Below are 23,608 nucleotides of genomic sequence, written 5' to 3'. Positions count from 1 at the left end.
AAAAAGAGGAAAAAATGGTAAAGTTCTAAATCTTTGAGTTTTGAATAAACAAAAAGTTTGAATAGTAACCATGTGCTACGTGGTGAAGAACTTTACAGACATTTGGAACACAATATATAAATATGGAACATACCAACACAACATTCATATACACTCGTGTGAAAAAATCTGGACAAACTGTCTTGAGAACATTGTATTGTATTAAAAAGTTACTGTTGAATACAATTATACTCGTGTGTATTTTAATTGAAAATAGAGTCAATTAGAAAACCAAAGAGTATTAGTACCTATCTTACAACAATACGAGTACCTATGAGCTTTTAGCTGATATACCAAAATTCTTTGAAGTATTGTTGAAACCCCCTTCAGAAAAGTCTGTCAGAGTTAATCAGAAATGACTGCCAAAAACTTCAATGACGTTTCCTGAAAAGTTAGGAATTTGGATATACTGCCTTTTCATTAAGGAGGGCAGAACTATGAGCTTTTAGCTGATATACAAAATTCTTTGAAGTATTGTTGAAACCCCCTTCAGAAAAGTCTGTCAGAGTTGAAATTGAAATGAACACTGTCCTGAATTTTTTTAAGTCAAGTATAGCAACATAACTATAGAGCAGTACAACACTACAACTATATTAGAGCAACATATCTACATAAGTATAGAGCAACATACACAAATATACATTGAGAAACACAATGACACCGAAAACTTTCATCACTAAGTTTCCTATGCTCTATGCTCTACACATCACCACAATGATAATGGGGAAATGTGTGGATTATTCACACCTACATACATGGTTGTACACCGTATTTTATTAACATGCCATTCTTTCTAAAGATACAGTTTGTAAATCTAAATACAGTTCATATACCTATGAACTAAAAAACGTACCAATAATAATATCTACAAAAAATATAGCACAATGATAATGGGGAAATGTGTGGATTATTCACACCTACATACATGGTTGTACACCGTATTTTATTAACATGCCATTCTTTCTAAACATACAGTTTGTAAATCTAAATACAGTTCACATACCTATGAACTAAAAAACGTACCAATAATAATACAAAATATATAGGCAAAATATTTTTCATTTTGACATTGGTCCCTTTGCCCTTTAAATTATACATACATTGCATCCTTTGCCCTTTATATCACAGATTGATTTTTTTGCCCTCTCGTATTACATTGACCCTGTCTTACCCAGACCTAGGGCACGACTAAACCATTGATCTTGATCCTGTCCAAGATCAGAATACTGTAGTATTAGACTAATTAAATAAATATATTAAAATGAATGGAATTAGTTAGAATAAATAAATAATTAATTTAATAACACTTAGATAATTATGTACAATAATTTTATTGTACCTACATATTGGTTATTTCAGATAAAAAGGTGATAAAACACGAGTGATCATGAAGATTGAGAACCAGTTCTGAAATTATATTAGATCAGTGGTGTATGTTACAAATAATAACGGTAGTGATTAGTGTCCTACTAGACAGGATGTCCGGGGTTCGATTTTTAGCCCGTCCTTCCTTTATTATTACGATAGTAATAAAAAAAGGTATAAGGTTAGTATTTATTTTGCTGAACCAAGATCTTTTGGTTATATAGTAAAATAAAGTATATAGATACCGTCAGGGTAGGTGTAGGTAATACCCACGTTTTATTTATCTCATTCTCCCTGTAAGTCTGTATCAAACCAACAAATATACATTACTTTCCTTCCTATAGGATAAGGAAAGTAAAAATACAGCTTAACCAACTGTTTCACATGATAAAGCTCAAGACATTAAAAAAATACACCCCCTTATTATAGGTACATTTACAAAAATATGGAATTTCGGATCTTGCAATACAAAATGCCTCCAGGAGTCGGACCATGTATTGTACCTTCCTATACCTACCCTAGGGCAATTGAGTGAACATCATCTACCATAACTGTATTACCTACTTGCCTATAGGTATACGTATGTACCTATATGTACCTAATGGTACTGGAATGTACATCCTCTCATAGGATCCATGTAAAGTGGTTCCCAAACAAGTCTCGTGAAAACCTTTTTAGCAACAAATGTTTGATGACACCCTGGCGAACCAAACTGTTCTAAATACTGATATCACCCCTCATCAGTAAACGATTTTTTGACAAGCATTTAACGCGACTGTATAAGTAAAAAAAATAAGTAAATAAAAAAAAATCAATCAAATCTCAAATTCTTTGTGGTTAAGCAGAGCTTTTTCACAATTTTTGTGGATATCACAACATTAGTGCCACCTTAGCAATCAATTTCCATATTTCAATAATCTTTTTTTAGGCGGGCCTTCGCGGGCCGCAAAAATGAGCTCGCGGGCCGCAAAAATGAGCTCGCGGGCCGCATGCGGCCCGCGGGCCGCGGGTTGGACAAGCCTAGACTAAACCATTGATCTTGATCCTGTCGAAGATCAGAATACTGTATAGTATTAGATAAACCTAATTAAATAAATATAATATTAAAATGAATGGAATTAGTTAGAATAAATAAATAATTAATTTAATAACACTTAGATATGTACAATAATTGTACATATTGGTTATTTCAGATAAAAAGGTGATAAAACACGAGTGATCATGAAGATTGAGAACCAGTTCTGAAATTATATTAGATCAGTGGTGTATGTTACAAATAATAACGGTAGTGATTAGTGTCCTACTAGACAGGATGTCCGGGGTTCGATTTTTAGCCCGTCCTTCCTTTATTATTACGATAGTAATAAAAAAAGGTATAAGGTTAGTATTTATTTTGCTGAACCAAGATCTTTTGGTTATATAGTAAAATAAAGTATATAGATACCGTCAGGGTAGGTGTAGGTAATACCCACGTTTTATTTATCTCATTCTCCCTGTAAGTCTGTATCAAACCAACAAATATACATTACTTTCCTTCCTATAGGATAAGGAAAGTAAAAATACAGCTTAACCAACTGTTTCACATGATAAAGCTCAAGACATTAAAAAAATACACCCCCTTATTATAGGTACATTTACAAAAATATGGAATTTCGGATCTTGCAATACAAAATGCCTCCAGGAGTCGGTGTAGCTATGTTTATTGTTGTTTGGATGACCTACATTAAACTTTTTCGCGTGCTGAAATAATTGCCACTTTTTGGAGCCATTGATAAATATGGATATTGCTGTTCATAAAAAGAAACTGGTAGGTTAGTGATCTGTAGCGCTTTTGTTGGCCTTTCACTATAGAGTTTGGCTTTAGGAATGCCTTGATGGCTATGTCCTAATTCTGAATTGGATTTCTTATTTCTCTCATTTTACAGAAGGATTCTCCATTTGGTCATACAACGGCGCGGTGATAGCAAGTTAATAATAGTTCCAAATGGATCACTGAAGTTAAGCAACGACCAGATCTAGGCTATCTCGTAGTTCTGGTTTTTCCCGGCCCCGATCGGGCTGTGTAAGGTAAATGTGAGCAGACGGATAGCTTGTCGTCGAATGGAGAGTAAACTTGCCAGTTATATTTATAAGTTATACGATGACGATTGACCTCGATAAACACAAACTATTTGGTCAATTCCATTCCAACTTTACCCCTTTTCCTAACTTCTCATCCATTTTCCAATGAAATAGAACAGCATTTTATTGTTGCTTACACTCTCCTTCTGTTTTCCTCTCGGACCATGTATTGTACCTTCCTATACCTACCCTAGGGCAATTGAGTGAACATCATCTACCATAACTGTATTACCTACTTGCCTATAGGTATACGTATGTACCTATATGTACCTAATGGTACTGGAATGTACATCCTCTCATAGGATCCATGTAAAGTGGTTCCCAAACAAGTCTCGTGAAAACCTTTTTAGCAACAAATGTTTGATGACACCCTGGCGAACCAAACTGTTCTAAATACTGATATCACCCCTCATCAGTAAACGATTTTTTGACAAGCATTTAACGCGACTGTATAAGTAAAAAAAATAAGTAAATAAAAAAAAATCAATCAAATCTCAAATTCTTTGTGGTTAAGCAGAGCTTTTTCACAATTTTTGTGGATATCACAACATTAGTGCCACCTTAGCAATCAATTTCCATATTTCAATAATCTTTTTACACTGGTAATGCCACCACTGGTTGCTACTCGATTAAAGCAGCTACTCAATTGTCCTCAGCACGAGGCTAAGTGCACCCCGAACTTCAAGCACAGAGCTGAATAAAACCTCCGCCCCCAATCGAACCGCGCCACCTGCGTGCAAGCCTAGTGTGATACCCACTCGGCGGCACGGTGCTTTACGTGACTGTATAAGGATACAACTGCTAAAATCTTTGGTGACGGGAATTTCACTTTCCAATTGCCAACAAAATATACCCACCTTTTGGCACCCTTGGGATGAACCCTGGGCTAGGCTAGGGCACCACGACACTCCGATTTGGGAATCACTGATTGTAAAGTCTCATGAAAAATATTTGACATGTCGGAATTTAAAATAATGTCCTCGTTCTGTCAGCGAAAGCCTTCCAGCTCTATCTTGGATTTCAGCAGAAAACCAAGTTTTTTTTTTCTCCAAAATAGAAAACTTTCTTTTTCTCCGCATTTGCACAAAAAAACAATTCAGTGATGAATCACGGGGTAGAATTTTTCACCGTCCTGATCCTAGATATAAATAATGGAGATTAACCCTTGTCGAGCTGGAGGGCGCCTTTTTGATTATTACCTTCTTGAAAGTAAATGCTAAAAAAATATGTTAATATAATGTATACTTGTAACTGTATTATTTTCTTTGCGTCATGCTCAAAGGATTTTAAGAAAAGCTATGAAGGAAGGTGGGCGATATACCTAGATAGATTCCGCCAATTAATAATTTAAGTATAATAAGTAAATACCCAATTAAAAATGAAGTCAAAATGTGTAATACCTACCTAGCTGCCATTTAATAAAACTGTTAACGGGAAATTTATGTAAAAGGAAGAAATTAACATAATAAAATAAAATAAAGTTATAATGAGATGTTAATAAGGTGACATGATGATTTTATGTTCCCCCTTGGCTTTCTTTCTAAGAATTTTTTTTCTTCTTCTTTTTAAAATCTCGCCTTTTTTGCTGCGGTTTTAAGCAGTTCCTCAATTACTGACAAGTGACGACTTTAAGTAATTTACCTCTTACCTATCCTATTTTAATTAGGAACTTGAATGGACGCCTTATTGGGCCCCTAAAGGCCAGTAGAGTCTTATGTAGGAATGTCTTGGGTATTTTTACCAAATTTGATCGAAATAAGTTCAACTTTTTGCCCCCCGGTTCTATCAGGGGTTAATATGAAATGACAGGAAGGGAGGTGTAGGGTTTATACCTTCCTAACATTATTTTCTTACTTTTACTTTTGCCTTATCGCCAAAGTCTCTCTCTCTCCTTCTTGCTCCCTCACTGTCTCTTTCCTTTCCTTTACTTTCTCTCTCTCTCTCTCTCTCTCTCTCTCTCTCTCTCTCTCTCTCTCTCTCTCCTTCTTGCTCTTTTTTTCCTTATCGCCCCACTCTCTCTCTCTCTCTCTCTCTCTCTCTCTCTCTCTCTCTCTCTCTCTCTCTCTCTCTCTCTCCTTCTTGCTCTTTTACCTTCCTTTCTTTCAGTTCACACATCATTTAGGCTTAGAATATCTTTGTCTAATGAGTTTCTGTCTCTGTTCGAAGTTCAGAATATATGGGCAGGATTTGTTGGTGTAGGAAGGTACTCTGAAGTAAAGAGAAGGTATACCTACCTTGTAGTAGAACTCGATTTAAAGAAGGGAATCCACGGGGCCCCACAAAGGCCCTATCAAGCCCAAAATTGTGTGAATAAACTTCCTTTATATACCTGATACATTTAGTTTTAGAAGTCCTAGGTAATATGTAGGTTAGTAGGCTGTAAAAACATCAATAACGAACCAGCTAATATACATATTCACTTATATAGCGACATAAATTATAAAGATAATACCGATCACAATGTCACTTTACAATAGTGAACTGGTTGTATAGCCCTGACAATTGTCACCAATGTCCCTTACAATCCTTACAAGGCAGGACAACTAGTTCTCATTATGATCGAGACAACATTTCTCTTAGTTCCGTGTATAATTAACTGATTTTAATTAGGAATAATTATCTGATGGACTTTTGTTCCTGGACGCTATAGACAAGGCAAAGGTCGTGACTATTTCACTTATATAGCGACATAAATTATAAAGATAATACCGATCACAATGTCACTTTACAATAGTGAACTGGTTGTATAGCCCTGACAATCGTCACCAATGTCCCTTACAATCCTTACAAGGCAGGACAACTAGTTCTCATTATAATCGAGACAACATTTCTCTTAGTTCCGTGTATAATTAACTGATTTTTAATTAGGAATAATTATCTGATGGACTTTTGTTCCTGGACGCTATAGCTATAGACAAGGCAAAGGACTACTGAAGAATGGGGTTACACTAGAACGCATCAGGGTATTTGGGTCACTTCATAGTTAGGAACTGAGCAAGGAGTGGAACACAATAATGTGGCTACTTAGTAGCTAATGAATAATTTTCCTTGAAATCTTCTGTAAAAGCAAATGTTTGTAGAATACTGAACACTGGGGTAACCTTAGGACACATCAGGGTTTTTGGGTCACTTCATACTCACATACCTCCCCAGGCTGAGAATAAATCTTTACTTTGTCAACGAGAAAGAAATGTGAGTAAACCAACTTTACAGAGTAGTAAAGTTCTACCAAAGCTCTAAATATACAGAGAGCATCAGTAGTCTAGATAATACGAATAGGAAATATACAGCGCGTATCTAAGCGCTAGAATCTCAGATAAAAAGGTGATAAAACACGAGTGATCATGAAGATTGAGAACCAGTTCTGAAATTATATTAGATCAGTGGTGTATGTTACAAAATAAATAATACTTTTGTGTTGGACCATGGCTTGAGAGAGACTACTTACTACTTAATACTCAAATTCTGTGTCCAGTGTGATATATGGGGGAGGCGTAACTCTCTTAAGAATGAAAACGGCGCCAAGGTTTTTACAGCGACATCCAAGTTTTTTTCTCTCCTCTTGATTAGTGTCCTACTAGACAGGATGTCCGGGGTTCGATTTTTAGCCCGTCCTTCCTTTATTATTACGATAGTAATAAAAAAAGGTATACGGGACGGGCTATTGTATTCGCTTCGGTGTCTTCTGTGTGTCAGTCTGTGTGTCTGACCCCATAGAAGGACTTATCCAAACCTAGTCGACCTATACAGGGTGTCCACCAATGTATGACCCACTCAAATTGCTCCGAATCTGTTGGAGTTTTCGAAAAATAAAAAAAACCCGTATCTCTTTGATTTTTGCAAAGAACTTTCTAATCACGATCGAATAAGTAAATTACGATCGAATAAGTAAATTACGATCGAATAAGTAAACTACGGGCTAAAAAATTCCCGGAGGAGGGACGGACCCAGCTTGTTTACTTTTTTATGCTATACAATTTCTTACTTTTTGTCTGAATGCCCTTGGATGTTAGTCTCCTTTCGAAGAAATGCAAAAAACTATTTACACCATCTGGTGGCGTAAATAATTGAAAATCTGGGTATGTATAGATTTGTATGGTGATTCGGCATAGAAAAGTACCTACCTATTCGCGATTTGGTTATAAAAAATTAGTTTTTACTTTGCTGAACCAAGATCTTTTGGTTATAGTAAAATAAAGTATGTATATAGATACCGTCAGGGTAGGTGTAGGTAATACCCACGTTTTATTTATCTCATGCTCTCTGTACCAAACCAACAAATAGGTACATTAGGTACTTTCCTTCCTATAGGATAAAGAAAGTAAAAATACAGCCTAACCAACTGTTTCACATGTTAAAGCTCATGGCATTAAAAAAATACACCCCCTTATTATACATAGGTACATTTACAAAAATATGGAATTTCGGATCTTGCAATACAAAATGCCTCCAGGAGTCAAACCATGTATTGTACCTTCCTATACCTACCCTAGGGCAATTGAGTGAACATCATCTACCATAACTGTATTACCTACTTGCCTATACTATGTACCTATATATTATGTGTACCTAATGGTAGGTACTGGAATATACGCCCTCTTATAGGATCCATGTAAAGTGGTTCCCAAACCAGTCTCGTGAAAACCTTTTTAATAGCAACAAATGTTTGATGACACCCTAGCGAACCAAACTGTTCTAAATACTGATATCGCCCCTCATTCCAGTAGCTCTTGTCATGATTCTTTGATTTAAGCATTTTACTTGACTGTATAAATAATAATAAATATGAAAAAAAAAATCAATCAAATCTCAAATTCTTTGTGGTTAAGCAGAGCTTTTTCACAACTTTTGTGGATATCACAACATTACTAAGTGCCTCCTTTGCAATCAATTTCCACATTTCAGAAAAGTTCAAAGTCTGGAACCCGATGTAAAGTACAAGAGCATTCCGAATCATTGCCATTGGTTGGAAATTACGGAACGATGAAGAAAAGTTCAAAGTCTGGAACCCGATGTAAAGTACAAGAGCATTCCGAATCATTGCCATTGGTTGGAAATTACGGAACGATGATTTTTCTCTTTGGTTTGTATGTTTGTTTGCCACATAACTCTCAAGCGGTATGACCGATTTTTTATTAAATTTGAAAAACATTTTAAACTTTTTAAGCACATAACGAAAGTTTTCTCATTGGAGTTTAAGCTTTTGAGAGAGTTCTGCATTTACTGTCCTAACCTAATAGTTCGTTGACAGCAACCTCTATGCCCGGACCGGGTATTTAACTATTTACTTATCACCACCATATTGCTTTCTATTGGGTTAATATTAGTTTTGTTATTATAAATAAATATCACCTAATTTTAATTTGAACAAACAACAGAGTAAAATATTGTGCTCGATGTTATTGTACAAACAAGATATAGTGTAATGCTGAATACTACCCCTATATTTTGCCAGTGCATATTGCTTTCTATTGGGTTAATATTAGTTTTGTTATTATAAATAAATATCACCTAATTTTAATTTGAACAAACAACAGAGTAAAATTGTGCTCGATGTTATTGTACAAACAAGATATAGTGTAACTCTGCTGAATACTACCCCTATATTTTGCCAGTTTACACAAGCTATTTTATTCTTGGGGTAATGGGGTATGGTAGAAGGATCATGGAGTATATGTTTCACAGCCCCTCCATAACATGTTATTCATTTACAAATGCACAATAATATAAAACTTAATTCGCGCTCCCTGTTATATCCGTTTACTAATGGTCACTATGGGACCTATTACACTTAACACGGGGCATAGGGTCCACTCTACATGAATACCTAGCTATTCGTATGAGGGTATAATATAATGTAGCTATGTTTATTGTTGTTTGGATGACCTACATTAAACTTTTTCGCGTGCTGAAATAATTGCCACTTTTTGGAGCCATTGATAAAATAATATGGATATTGCTGTTCATAAAAAGAAACTGGTAGGTTAGTGATCTGTAGCGCTTTTGTTGGCCTTTCACTATAAAGTTTAGCTTTAGGAATGCCTTGATGGCTATGTCCTAATTCTGAATTGGATTTCTTATTTCTCATTTTACAGAAGGATTCTCCATTTGGTAATACAACGGCGCGGTGATAGCAAGTTGAATACAATAGTTCCAAATGGATCACTGAAGTTGAACAACGACCAGATCTTCTCGTAGTTCTGGTTTTTCCCGGCCCCCATCGGGCTGTGTAAGGTAAATGTGAGCAGACGGATAGCTTGTCGTCGAATGGAGAGTAAACTTGCCAGTTATATTTAAGTTATACGATGACGATTAACCTCGATGAACACAAACTATTTGGTCAATTCCATTCCAACTTTACCCCTTTTCCTACTTCTCATCCATTTTCCAATGAAATAGAACAGCATTTTATTGTTACTTACACTTTCCTTCTGTTTTCCTAGAGAGCAATACTTTTCCTCCATGTCCCAGTTTAGTATTAATTTCACCATTGGGAAACATTTGAGCGGAGAGTAATACAAAGAATTACCTTGCACTGATATAAAGCAAAGGATTCAGGGCAACATGTGAAAGTGTTTTGTAAGGAGTGCTTGAATGTAAAAGGTAATGTAAATGTTTTGTGTTATAAGGAGTATTGGAATGAGAGAATAGTTTGCAATTATTAAAATACAAAAGAGGTTGACAGCTCAAAAGTTAACGTACCACACTTGAAGGGGTGATTCTATAAGTTGAAATATGACTTTGTTTCTCAATGGATTTCAACTACAAGGATTTCTGTGCTAAAAAAGGGAACTTTTGGACCCATTTGAGAGCTCGAATTGAAAGTAGGTACCTATTTGAGAACCCCTTTTAATAGAGAAGGAAAGTCTGATTTTTACCCAAAAAAAAATGGCCTCTTAAGTTCAATACGTTATCTTTAGGACACCCATTATAATTTCTTAAACCACTTCCAATAAACTCATTACTTGAAACAGAGAAACGAAGCAGCAATATGCATTGTGAAAATTAATTTCATAAAACGCTGGTATCTTTTTGGCGCTCGGCGCACTATCATAACTTGCAATTTTAACCACTAAAACCTTTTCTGTCTTGTTTTGCACTTTAGTTTGAATTTTATGTGCTTTCTCCCCACCAGCGACGTGTTTGTGTTTTGTCACGCTTTTACCTCATTACCTCATTCCTTGTGTTTACTCCTTTTGGAGTGTTTCCATCACTTCCTCATAATATACAGTGTGTTTCAGAAAAGCGCATAATCCCGATAATAGGGTAAGTGTACCATTTATTCGCCCACCTAAAAAACGTACCATTTATTGGCCCACCTGCCCACATTTGTTTTTATAATTTTTGTTTTTACATAATACATGTGTAGAGAAAGCATCAGGGTTTGGGAACGACAGGTTTGGGAGATGGCAAGGTAGAGAGACAGCAGGATAGGAAGACGGGAGAGCAGAGAAACAGCAGGATTTAGTGCTTACATCTGCAATTTTTCTTTAATAAACACGACGCACCCCCTTGCTCCTTCAGAAGTTTCTTTTTTTACGTGTTGACGACAATTTTTTTTCATTCGTGCGAGAGCGAAAATTAATTTTTCCGTCGTCGCTTTTATTTGTTTCGACGAAGGAGTACGAGTGCAATAAATAGTTTTATGTGAAACGTTTATCTAATTGAATTATCTCAAGGTGTAGAAGAGAAGATGAGGAGAAAGAAGAGGTGAAGGAGGAGATGGAGAAGGAGGAGAAGGAAGTGTAGATAGCAGAGTAACATACGGAACTCAGACACTTGAGAAGACAAGCACTGCATTACAATTATTCAGATCGTAAAGGCAAAGGATGCACAGAGGTCGAATTCACTAGTGGATGTGCCTCATTCACATAGGACGTGTTTTCTAATTGACCGTAAAAAGTGAGTTTTAGGTTTTTTTTAAAAAAAATTCTATGATTTTGCACTCTGTGAGTCTGGTTGTAAATTTCTAAACTAATGACCGGATCTACAAAGTCTTTTCATTGTTCATTAACCTTTGAGAATGCTCGGAGAATTTTGCTGAAGATGTTCAAAACAAAGAAAATTTTTCACGGGTCTTCTGGTCAATATTATTGTTGATGTCTGAGTAAGTTCATCATAGCATGTAATATCCAAATGAATGAATAGGTATGTCTAGTTGATTTATCACTGCCGTATGCATCCCGTACATTTTCTGTTTATGTCCCTGTACCTATCAGAATATTGTGTATCCCCCTCCAATTCCTTCCTCCTTCATGATCTTTCTCCTCCAAAGGAAATATTTCTCCGCCTGAGTAGACAACCATCTTCAGATCCCAAGGCTATTTCAATTTTTGAGTTTTGAGGGAACATAGGTACCTCCTTACCTACATAATTAGAACATAGCACATTGCATACTCACCTGAAATTCCAGGCGACTATACAAATTCAGACCCAAAAGACGGGTTTTTTCTTTTCAGAAGAGATGACATTTTAATTTCAAACTTTCAAAGACAAAATAAATACATTAATAGGTAGGTACCTACCTATTAGAGAACCCACCAAAAAGGGTAAAAAAAACATTTTGATAGCAGAACCGTTTTGAGGAAGTTCTTACCTCTCTCAGGGACGGGTTCAGTTTTGGAGGACAATATCTTCTCCCGAGTTTCCCTGTAGATACTGGTGACCATGGCAGTGCATTGCAGACGTAGAATGCCATTGTTGAAATGCCCACTCGTCAGCTTGACTGCCACCTCAAGGTAACTGCTCTGCAAGTGATCGTTGTAGGGGATGACTTTGGTAGCTGGCATACCGACCTGGAAGCAAAGGAAGACAGGAACATCATGTGAAAAACTGATTTGAAATTTTGTACGAGTATGGGTGTACGGTACCTAATTTTTTTCTTTGATACAATTTGCCGAATGTCAAATACAATAATTTCCGAATCTTTGATCACCAGGATCACCTGTTGCCGCCACCGAAAAGTGTAAAAATTCTCAGCCAACACCAGAAAGCTATGTCTAGCTGATGAGATCCAATAAGAATAATGAACACCCGTCGTCCCAGACCCAGACAACTCAAAGGTATCAGGGCAGAAATAAAGGAGACTATTGACCCGTTTCCACGAAAAACTCCAGCAAACTTCAAAATAATAAACTCAGGTCGTCTATAGAAATAGGTACTCGTAACTGAACTTTGTTAACATTGGTCAGGCCACTAGTGTTCTAAGACCCAAGTTTCACCGCTCACACAGGAACCCTGGTGTGTTAATGGGAAAGTTTGCGGACTTAATGATACTGGGGGGACACTGGTTTACCATAAGGGTTCATCAGAGAACCCTAGGACATGTTTGTTAATTAACAAAAAACACAACTTTTTGCTTTTACAGGAGCACACAAGTCGTGACCTGGTAGCTGTAAAGCTACAATACATCTCCGGGGGCAGCAGGCTAGAGACAGTCATTGGATCAGCTTACTTCCCCGGAAATGACACACGTCCACCCCCACCTGTGGAAGTGGATGCACTTATCCAGCGAGTGGTGAGCAGAGGAGGAGCACATCTCATTCTGGGATGTGACGCCAACGCACATCACACCGTCTGGAACAGCACCGACACCAACACCAGAGGTGAGTCATTACTAGAATATATAGTGGGTAATAACCTAACTATACTTAATCAGGGCAGTCGCCCTACCTTCATTACAGCTGTCAGGAAGGAAATTCTAGATTTAACTTTATGTACCCAACACATTGAGTGACAGAAGACACCGAAGCGAATACAATAGTCCGTCCCTTATAGCTTTTTATTACTATTGTAATAATAAAGGAAGGACGGACTAATAAAGGAAGGACGGACTAAAAATGAAGTTTTATTTACTTCATTAAACGTTTACTCGTAATTTTATCTAATACGTTTATACTTCTTAGTAGTCGTTGTCTTTTCTCTACCTTCGTTATGTTGCTTTCTATTTTATCAGCGTTCTTGGAATGCTAGGGTCTGGAGCATTTATTTTATCGTAGTTATAATGATTACTCGGAATAACTATTCTCAGTCTCCCTCTATTTGTCATTTGAAACGGGAGCATTAGATTCTTCCACATTACGGTCGTTTCTATTCGTCGTCATGTTCTCAGTAATGATTACCACGAGTGACTATACTTTTCCCGTCTTTTGTTAAATGCAAGCTTGCAGTTTCATTGAATTTCCAAAATAACCTCGGAATAACTATTCTCAGTCTCCCTCTATTTGTCATTTGAAACGGGAGCATTAGATTCTTCCACATTACGGTCGTTTCTATTCGTCGCCATGTTCTCAGTAATGATTACCACGAATGACTATACTTTTCCCGTCTTTTGTTAAATGCAAGCTTGCAGTTTCATTGAATTTCCAAAATAACTTTCAACCTTGTCACGTTCAACTGGTGTTCTCGATTTACCATGAAAGTTCTCGACATGAAAGTTCATGAATGCATCTAACAAAGATCTTACAGTCAGTTGTACATCTTGGTGTGGTTGAAGTTCTAGTTTCACCATGAAAGTTCTCGACATGAAAGTTCATGAATGCATCTAACAAAGATCTTACAGTCAGTTGTACATCTTGGTGTGGTTGAAGTTCTAAGTTGTTCCAAGAACATGTTCCAGGTTCCTATTATTACTCCAAGTCCCCATTTTACTCTATTCCACAATATTCTGTCACTTCCGCTCCTATGAAGTTCTCCAGGACCTCAACACCTCTCACTTTTTCTACCTACAGGTTTCCTTCAGCGTCGTTTCCTTCTAAGATGTGCTCAGCTGTATTCGGGGGGGGGGGGCTCATTTTTTTCACCATAACTTAAAAAGTAGTGCGCACACTTAGGTACCTATACGTTGCAATAATTTTCGCCTCCGCTCCGACTAGGTTGGTTCATAGAGCATGGCTAAAGGTACCAAATGCGTTTCCGACCAGAATCGGAAACAATCTAGTCGGGAAAGAGCGTATTCGGGACGTATAAGTGTGCGTGCTTTACCCGTTTTTTGGTGAAATTTAGCAAACAAGTTGAACACCTTAAGAACTTCGAAGGCGAGTGAGTTCTACATTTCACCGAATCTCACGCTCTCACCCATGCCCCATGACTTGTCTAAGTTACCCAAAGTTTCCTACATCTGGAATAATGTCCTCACCCGTGTTTATGTCCCTGTATAAGTGTGCGTGCTTTACCCGTTTTTTGGTGAAATTTAGCAAACAAGTTGAACACCTTAAGAACTTCGAAGGCGAGTGAGTTCTATATTTCACCGAATCTCACGCTCTCACCCATGCCCCATGACTTGTCTAAGTTTCCCAAAGTTTCCTACATCTGGAATAATGTCCTCACCCGTGTTTATGTCCCTAACATGCTACACACCATATTATGATATGTATGGCGAATGAATAATACATGTGTAGAGAAAGCATCAGGGTTTGGGAACGACAGGTTTGGGAGATGGCAAGGTAGAGAGACAGCAGGATAGGAAGACGGTAGAGCAGAGAAACAGCAGGATTTAGTGCTTACATCTGCAATTTTTCTTTAATAAACACGACGCACCCCCCTTGCTCCTTCAGATGTTTCTTTTTTTTACGTGTTGACGACAATTTTTTTTTTTCAGACTTATGTGGCGTATGGTACAGGTGGGCCAATAAATGGTACGTTTTTTAGGTGGGCGAATAAATGGTACACTTACCCTAATTATATGGACCAATGAACCGATTTTGAGAATGCAAACTCTAGGGGGGAGAAAAACTCTCAAAAAGCCTTTCATAACGAAAATTCAAGAGATTTGATGGAGGGTACTGCTACTGGAACAACGGAGATCTTATGGCCCCGGAATCGACGAGAGGAGGCCAGTCGCCCGCCGTTCCAAGAACTAAACTTACCTTCGAGAACGAAACTCATCTGTTTAGGAGGAAGCTCGCCCGGACAGGAATCGACCCTTACCTTTCAAGCTAACAAGACTGGCTTTCCCTTCATTCTAGGTTCTAGGAGAATTTCAACTTTCTGAAAACAGCTGTGGCAGAGTTACGAGTTACAGGAGATTCGATCAGGAAAGTTTCATAGAGGACGGGTCATTCCCACTAAAGTCGATTTCAGAATTTTTGTCTAAAGAATATAGTTTGCCTCTCCTAATACCTATGGTTCGTAAAATGATTTGCTGATAATATATGACCGCTTTTTTTCGAAACACCCTGTATGTTCTTATCTTCCTTCCCCCTTGTACCCAGCTTTTCATTAGCAACCTGAATTGTAGAACTCGAGTAAAGTCTCCGAGGTGCAATTATAATGGAGAAGATGTTTGTGTAAAGTTTCGGTGTGAAAAAAGAATTTCATCGCTTGTTTATAAAAGAAGTGCATGAGAAATTAGGATTGTAAATGAAAATGAACAGAACTTAAAGCGAAATTAATCCGACCATGGGGACAAAGGAAGCCTTCAATCATCAGTCAGTGAAGTTTCTATTAAAATTACTTCGAAAATCAAGATAGAATCAGGACTGTATGCACAAACGGTGTATGCAGAAATGGGTGACACTCAAGGAAGAAAAGTTATTGGTATAAATTAGTGGAAAATCATTCAGGCAGAAAAAAATGGTGGGAATTACACCTTCGTATTGCAGCATTTTCTCCCTTGGTTTTCTACACCACCGAAAACTTTTCTCCGATGAATGCTACCCACAGCACAACTGCCTCGCCATCAATGGAACAATTAATTAATTATCGCATCTTTAATTCTCTACCATTGCAATTTCTGCCGGTTTTGGTTTGCATTCATATTGGAATCTTGCAATAGATAACATATTGTCATCAGAGGAAAAGAGTTCAGAAATTTGAATATTCTACCTGCATCTAAATTCTATAGGTACTTATTATGCAATATATATCTCATCTAGGTATAGCTATTTATAGCTATCATGTATTATGCACGAATCAATGTGAACAACGCAACGGTGCGGTGGCATGTCAGAAGATATTGTGCGAGAAATTCTCACAGCTTTAGAGGAAGACAGAGAATCTGAAAATGAAGTACACTTTGTCTTTTCTTTTGCCTTCTCCTCCTCTTTGTTCTTCTTCATTCTCCTCCTTCGTCTTCTTTTTGTCCTTCCTCCTCCTCCTTCATCTTCACCTTTTTCTCCTTCTCCTCATTCTTCTTTCCCTTTTCATCTTCCTCATATTTCTTATCCTCCCTTTCGTCCTTCGTCGTTGTTGTTGTTTTTTTTTTTTTTTTCTTCTTCTTCTTCTTCTCCTTCTCCTTCTTCTCATTCATTGGAAATCTAGAACAATGAGAGACGTGTCAGAAAAGCGGTCAAAGAAAATTGCTTTCCCCCGGAGAGCATTCGATCCATTGAACGTAACTCAGGGATGAGCATAGCTTACACAACCGTATAGTAAAAGTAGTACAGTCAAACTTGGAGAATGGAGAATCCATTGAACTCTACACGGGGGTGAGTACAGCTTACGCAACGGTATATTAACGATCACTGTAAAACATTAGCAATATTTGAATTAATATATATAATGCTAGATTTGTAATACAGTCGAACCTGGATAATCCATTGAATGTTACGCGGGGATGACCAATACAGTTTTTGGGGGAAAATATAGTTGACCTTGTTCTTAACCATCCACTTTCAACTGTAGTAAATATGTGGAGAATAATGCTAGCATAACAGTCTTTAATAGTATAAATTAAATAAATATTTAAATGTAGGATCTAGGATAATACGAGAACGGTAATAAACGTAATAATGAATAGTGTCTTCTCATTGTATTCCAGATTATTTCCAGTAGCTCTTGTCATGATTCTAAATAGTTTCAGTTCCACAGTTACCAAGATTTGTAATACAGTCGAACCTGGATAATCCATTGAATGTTACGCGGGGATGACCAATACAGTTTTTGGGGGAAAATATAGTCGACCTTGTTCTTAACCATCCACTTTCAACTGTAGTAAATATGTGGAGAATAATGCTAGTATAACAGTCTTTAATAATATAAATTAAATAAATACGAGGATAATACGAGAACGGTAATAAACGTAATAATGAATAGTGTCTTCTCATTGTATTCCAGATTATTTCCAGTAGCTCTTGTCATGATTCTAAATAGTTCCAGTTCCAGCCGTTCTCGGAACGGCTGGCTTTCTCCTATCCTGTCTTCCTTCTCTCTTCGATTTCATAGCAGTTACAGTTCCCTCTGTCAAACCTCTTAAGGAAAAAAAAAAAAAAGTTGCTCTAGGTACTTTGAATTATGCAACAAGAGGAAATCATTTTACTTTGAAAGGGAAACGAGGTTGGTTTCCATCTCTTATGCACATTTGTCTCTGTTGAAACATCAACAAGCTGGGCCCGTCTCTCCGGGAATTTTTTAGCCCGTAGTTTATTCGATCGTGATTAGAGAAAATCAGTACCTATGTAGTTATGTACCTACCTAATTTGTTTAATATTCAGTTTATTATCATTCTTGATTTGATTTTTTTATTTTACTTTCATATAATGATTTAAAATCAAGACTACAGCCCGTTCTCCCTTTACTCTCAATATAATGTTTAAGTCACCCCTCCACATTTATTGGCCTTCCTCGGCGTAGCTTAACATAGGTAACGCTAAAACCGGTCTTAAATGATCGACTGAAGTGTTATCAATTTATTGGCTTTGCTCGGCGTAGCTTAACATAGGTGACGCTAAAACCGGTCTTAAATGATCGACTGAAGTGTTATCTGAATGACCTTGCTCGGCGTAGCTTAACACAGGTGACGCTAAAACCGGTCTTAAAATAACGACTGAAGTGTTATCTAAAACTTTCTCGCTTTATGACGAAAAGTACCTATGTCCGAATTCACAGTGTAAGTGTTCTCCCGTCTGAAAGTGTACCTGTGTGGACACATTATGTGTTCATATTTTGGGAGAAAGGTGGGACTGGGTTAAATGATTACAAGTTTTGATACACAACTTGCAATATTAATACATGGCTTTACAAAATGTTACCTGTAATGATGAAGATACTTTGCTAGGCCGCGGGATCGATTCCCGCCCGGGGCGAATTTTATCCTGATGGGATAATGTTCGTTCTTGGAACGGCTGGCTTTCTACTATCCTGTCTTCCTTCTCTCTTCGATTTCATAGCAGTTACAGTTCCCTCTGTCAAAACCTCTTAAAAAAAAAAAAAAAAAAAAAAAGTTGCTCTATAGGTAGGTACTTTGAATTATGCAACAAGATGAAATCATTTTACTTTGAAATGGAAACAAGGTTGGTTTCCATCTCTTATGCACATTTGTCTCTGTTGAAACATCAACAAGCTGGGCCCGTCCCTCCGGGAATTTTTTAGCCCGTAGTTTATTCGATCGTGAGTTTAGAGAAAATCAGTACCTATTTAGTTATGTACAACCTACCTAATTTGTTTAATATTCAGTTTATTATCATTCTTGATTTGATTTTTTTTATTTTACTTTCATGTAATGATTTAAAATCAAGACTACAGCCCGTTCTCCCTTTATTCTCAATATAATGTTTAAGTCACCCCTCCACATTTATTGGCCTTCCTCGGCGTAGCTTAACATAGGTAACGCTAAAACCGGTCTTAAATGATCGACTGAAGTGTTATCAATTTATTGGCTTTGCTCGGCGTAGCTTAACATAGGTGACGCTAAAACCGGTCTTAAATGATCGACTGAAGTGTTATCTGAATGACCTTGCTCGGCGTAGCTTAACACAGGTGACGCTAAAACCGGTCTTAAAATAACGACTGAAGTGTTATCTAAAACTTTCTCGCTTTATGACGAAAAGTATGTCCGAATTCACAGTGTAAGTGTTACCATCTGAAAGTGTACCTTTGTGGACACAAACATTATGTGTTAATATTTTGGGAGAAAGGTGGGACTGGGTTAAATGATTACAAGTTTTGATACACAACTTGCAATAACATGGCTTTACAAAATGTTACCTGTAATTGTTTTATTGCTTCCTCTAGGAACTTTCTCCTGGCAGGCACTGTGTACGGAATCGGGCGTTCTTTGTCGAAATTCATGGAGAAACTGAGTACTCTAAATAATGATGTTTTTGTAAGTCTGAATATCACTCAAAATAGAAAACTCGACTACAACAACCAACTGCTCTCCGATGTAGCCCACAGGATGACTTCATTTCTGTGTTACGTATTTTTGTGAGTGATTCAATCATTTGTAGTTATTAACAATAGCAAAAGTTTGTCAAAATTGTTTTTCGGGCTGCGGTTACTGTCCGCCTTTGATAAAGGATACGCCATCGCCAACTGAGCAATCGGTATTCACATTTCACCATCAATGTGGGACTAATCCGGGGAGTAAGAATCTGATTTTTGTGAAAATATCGGAAGGAAAAAATGTGCTGTTAGTACGATGAATCCCACCGTTCCTCCAATATCGGTTTATCCTGGTGTGAATTTCATCGAGTATTACAATTTTACATTTTAAAAGTTACTGATGGCAAATGATACAGCTTACTCAGCACCGTGCTGCAGTGAACTTTCACCTGCACTACTGAAAACAACACAAGTATTTAGTTGCCAGAGTTTGTATCACAAGTAGGAGGTTCTCTTGACTCTCTTGATGAAGTACCACTGTTGTTCCGATGGTGGTGGTGGTGGTGGTGGTGGTTGTGTACGTGTGTGTGTGGTGGTCCCGTACAAAGGACGGTCAAGCACTAGTTAAAATTAAAGAGAGAGGGTGTTTTTCCTTCTTCCGTAGATATTTTGAGGAGAGTTCCACTCCAGGATAATAGTTTTTGGACAGCCTGTATAGGCAGTTGTGTTCTTGTTTTCGACTTTATATTCAACTTCATCTCTAACTGAAGTAAATGTAGATACTGATGTTAATATGTCCGCAGCACTACCCTCACAACTCACCAGTCAAAGTACCCCCTCATTCATCTATCCCATTAACACTGCTGTTATCACGAAATCAGCACTGCAAGGATGATGTATTAAGATTCATTACGTAGGTAAGCTGAAAGACGGGAGTGATGCCATTAGAAGGAGAACTAATAGCATTTCCTTGCTGCGAAGGACATTTGAGCTTTCAGAATTAGGGGTGTTCAATCACTTTCAACTTCCAGATATAATGCGAGGTCCTTATTCCTGAGAACACCTTTGCTTTCATGATTAGGAGGTGCTCCATTAGGAGAGAGGTTCTTTGAAATTTCTCTCGTCTAGGTGTTTGAGTTTCAAGATGTTTGACATCTCAGGATATTGTGAATAGTGGAAGTATTATCAAGCTTTGTGAAAATGTCATTCAAAGTAGCAGAGTGCTCGTAAGCTTTAAGACTTTTAACTCTACAATATTGTATGTTGCTACAATGACCCCAAGGTTTACAGCCTCGGCGTTTTTCTCCATTTTAGTACATATTTGAAAAACATCTGGCGTTTGTACAGAGTGTCTTTCAACACGAGTGACGAGACTCTGATGTTGAATTGTATGGCAACTTCTGATTATAATGATCGGAGACTGTTCTGGACTCTTCTCCAAATAGGTATGGCGAGCACTATATCCATTAGGAGAGAGGTTCTTTGAAATTTCTCTCGTCTAGGTGTTTGAGTTTCAAGATGTTTGACATCTCAGGATATTGTGAATAGTGAATTTTTTTCAAACCTTGTGAAAATGTCATTCAAAGTGGCAGAGTACTCGTAAGCTTTAAGACTTTTAACTCTACAATATTGTATGTTGCTACAATGACCCCAAGGTTTACAGCCTCGTCGTTTTTCTCCATTTCAGTACATTTTTGAAAAACATCTGGTGTTTGTACAGAGTGTCTTTCAACACGAGGGACGAGACTCTTATGTTGAATTGTATGGCAACTTCTGATTAATATAATGATCGGAGACTGTTCTGGACTCGTCTCCAAATAGGTATGATCCAAGGCATCAAGCACTATACCATGAGATTTCAGAAGTACATACCGCTGAGCTTAGTATCTGCTTGGTCCTAATAGATTTAAATATAAAATTTAACATCCATAACAGCAACTATAGGTATATGTATAGCATTAACTACTTGTAAGTATCTATAGGCTATAGGCTATAGGTATTAATTTGCTCTATATTTCAGGCGAAAAAGCTCAAGCTAAAGTTCATGTTATTAAGCCGAAAACCCAGAAAACCTAAAAAGCATACTAGTTTGCTATTAAATAAAATAGGTAGGTACATAAATACTGATTATCTTTAACCAAGATCAAAAAATTCCCGGAGGGACGGGCCCCGCTTGTTTTGATTGTCTTCTATTTACTATGCCATCCACTACCGTATTCTCATATTCCAAACTGTTCTTTCTACTCCCATTCGGTTTTTATTGTGTGGGAGTAATCTTGCATTTCCCACTTCCATGATAATCATTCCTACCTACATAATGCCTTCTGTACGAGTACAAATTTTACTTTAGGACTGTATCTAGCTAGGTACCTACATAATATAGGTATTATCATCGAATTGTTGAATTTATACTTAGGTATTCAGAAACTGTATTCTCATATTTTTACCCCCTTTGAGCTGTTGACAACCCCAATCATTCAAATGAAATTTGAATATTCTACCTGCATCTAAATCCTATAGGTACTTATTATGCAATATATATCTCACCTAGGTATAGCTACTTATAGCTATCATGTATTATGCACGAATCAATGTGAACAAACGCAACGGTGCGGTGGCATGTCAGAAGATATTGTGCGAGAAATTCTCACAGCTTTACCAGGAAAAACAAATCTCAGTGCTCTTGGGTTAAAAGAATTTCCTTCCTCCTTTTCTTCTTCTTACTCCTCCTTCTCCTCCTCCTCCTCTTCTAATCTTTCTTCGCCTCCCTCTTCTTCTCCTTATTATTCATATCCTTTAACATCCTCAGAAGGAATGCAAGGGAGACACTTGTGTTGTCTTGGAATGTGCCATGCTTTGGGATTCCAACCAGTGCGGATTTTCTACATGAGTGTCAAATAAGCGAGTTATAAGGTCAAAGTGGTTTCCTACATTCTAGTAGTTTCATTTGGCAGTTGTAGAGTCTTTTGTACTCGTAACTTAGAATGCGAAGTTGCCAATGTGACATTTGTTATAATATTCTTTGTGGTAATTTGTGTTGCCATCCGAGACAGGGACCTTTCGTCTCCGTGAGTTCTACAGGTTTATATAATTTTCGAGTCCTGGAAATACTAGACCAGAAGGATACAAGAGTTAGACATAGCCGAACAGGAAAATTAAGTGAGAAAGTGTCAGGACTAGCAGAAGATAAAGATTTACCAAGGTCGAGGTACCTCTATTGTTATAATATTCTTTGTGGTAATTTGTGTTGCCATCCGAGACAGGGACCTTTCGTCTCCGTGAGTTCTACAGGTTTATATAATTTTGGAGTCCTGGAAATACTAGACCAGAAGAATACAAGAGTTAGACATAGCCGAACAGGAAAATTAAGTGAGAAAGTGTCACGACTAGCAGAAGATAAAGATTTACCAAGGTCGAGGTACCTCTCGAAGTAAAGTACTCAAAATACTTGAAGGTCCCAGCTATCTTAAATTTCCTTTCATCTCCGACACTGGTTTGGGACACAGATATTCAACGATAATCTCCCCTCCTTCTCTGCCCCATTGTAATCCCATTCCTGCTATCTTTGTATCAGAGAGAGAAACACCTCAGCCATTTCTCTCTCATTACTTCCATTTCGAAATTCCACAACAGAATGATCCCCCGGGAAACTCCTGCTAAGCAAGAGACACTTTATCTGCTGTGTCGTTTGAGTCGTTTCTCTTGTGTTCTCTTCATGCTTCTATTTTTTCCCAATAGCTATTCATAGCCAACAGCCGAGCTTTACGATACGTGCTAGTTGCTACTGTGGGTTTCTCTCGCTTGGAAAAATATCATGATTAAATTTGCTTTCTCCCTTCTTCACCTGAAGGAACCAAGGGTTAGCCAAGTTTTAGAAATTGAAAATAAATCTCTGTTCGTCTCAGACAAAGTCTCATCAAATTAGTGTCAAATATTGTCTCTCTACTTTCTACACTAGCAACACCAGCTTTCTCATTAAAATAGACTTGAGTAATACTTTAATGCAGGTAATCTTGGTAAGTATCAAGCGTGCCGGGAGGAG

At 37.4% G+C, this 23,608-nt stretch overlaps 1 protein-coding gene across 1 annotated transcript in view; it reads right to left on the bottom strand.

The window, feature by feature from the left end:
• The window catches only part of LOC103512526, a gene marked incomplete at its 5' end in the record, with an annotated part of 67,374 nt that overhangs the window by 15,389 nt on the left and 28,377 nt on the right, over window positions 1–23,608 (bottom strand). Inside the window, one exon of the mRNA XM_008477291.3 lies at window positions 12,122–12,320. Coding sequence (XP_008475513.1) covers window positions 12,122–12,320 — 199 coding nt within the window. The remainder of the gene's footprint in view (window positions 1–12,121; window positions 12,321–23,608) is intronic.

The sequence above is a fragment of the Diaphorina citri genome, unplaced genomic scaffold (assembly GCF_000475195.1).
Source record: "Diaphorina citri unplaced genomic scaffold, Diaci psyllid genome assembly version 1.1 scaffold847, whole genome shotgun sequence".
Taxonomy (NCBI): domain Eukaryota; kingdom Metazoa; phylum Arthropoda; class Insecta; order Hemiptera; family Psyllidae; genus Diaphorina; species Diaphorina citri.
This window is presented reverse-complemented; position numbering and strand designations above follow the sequence as displayed.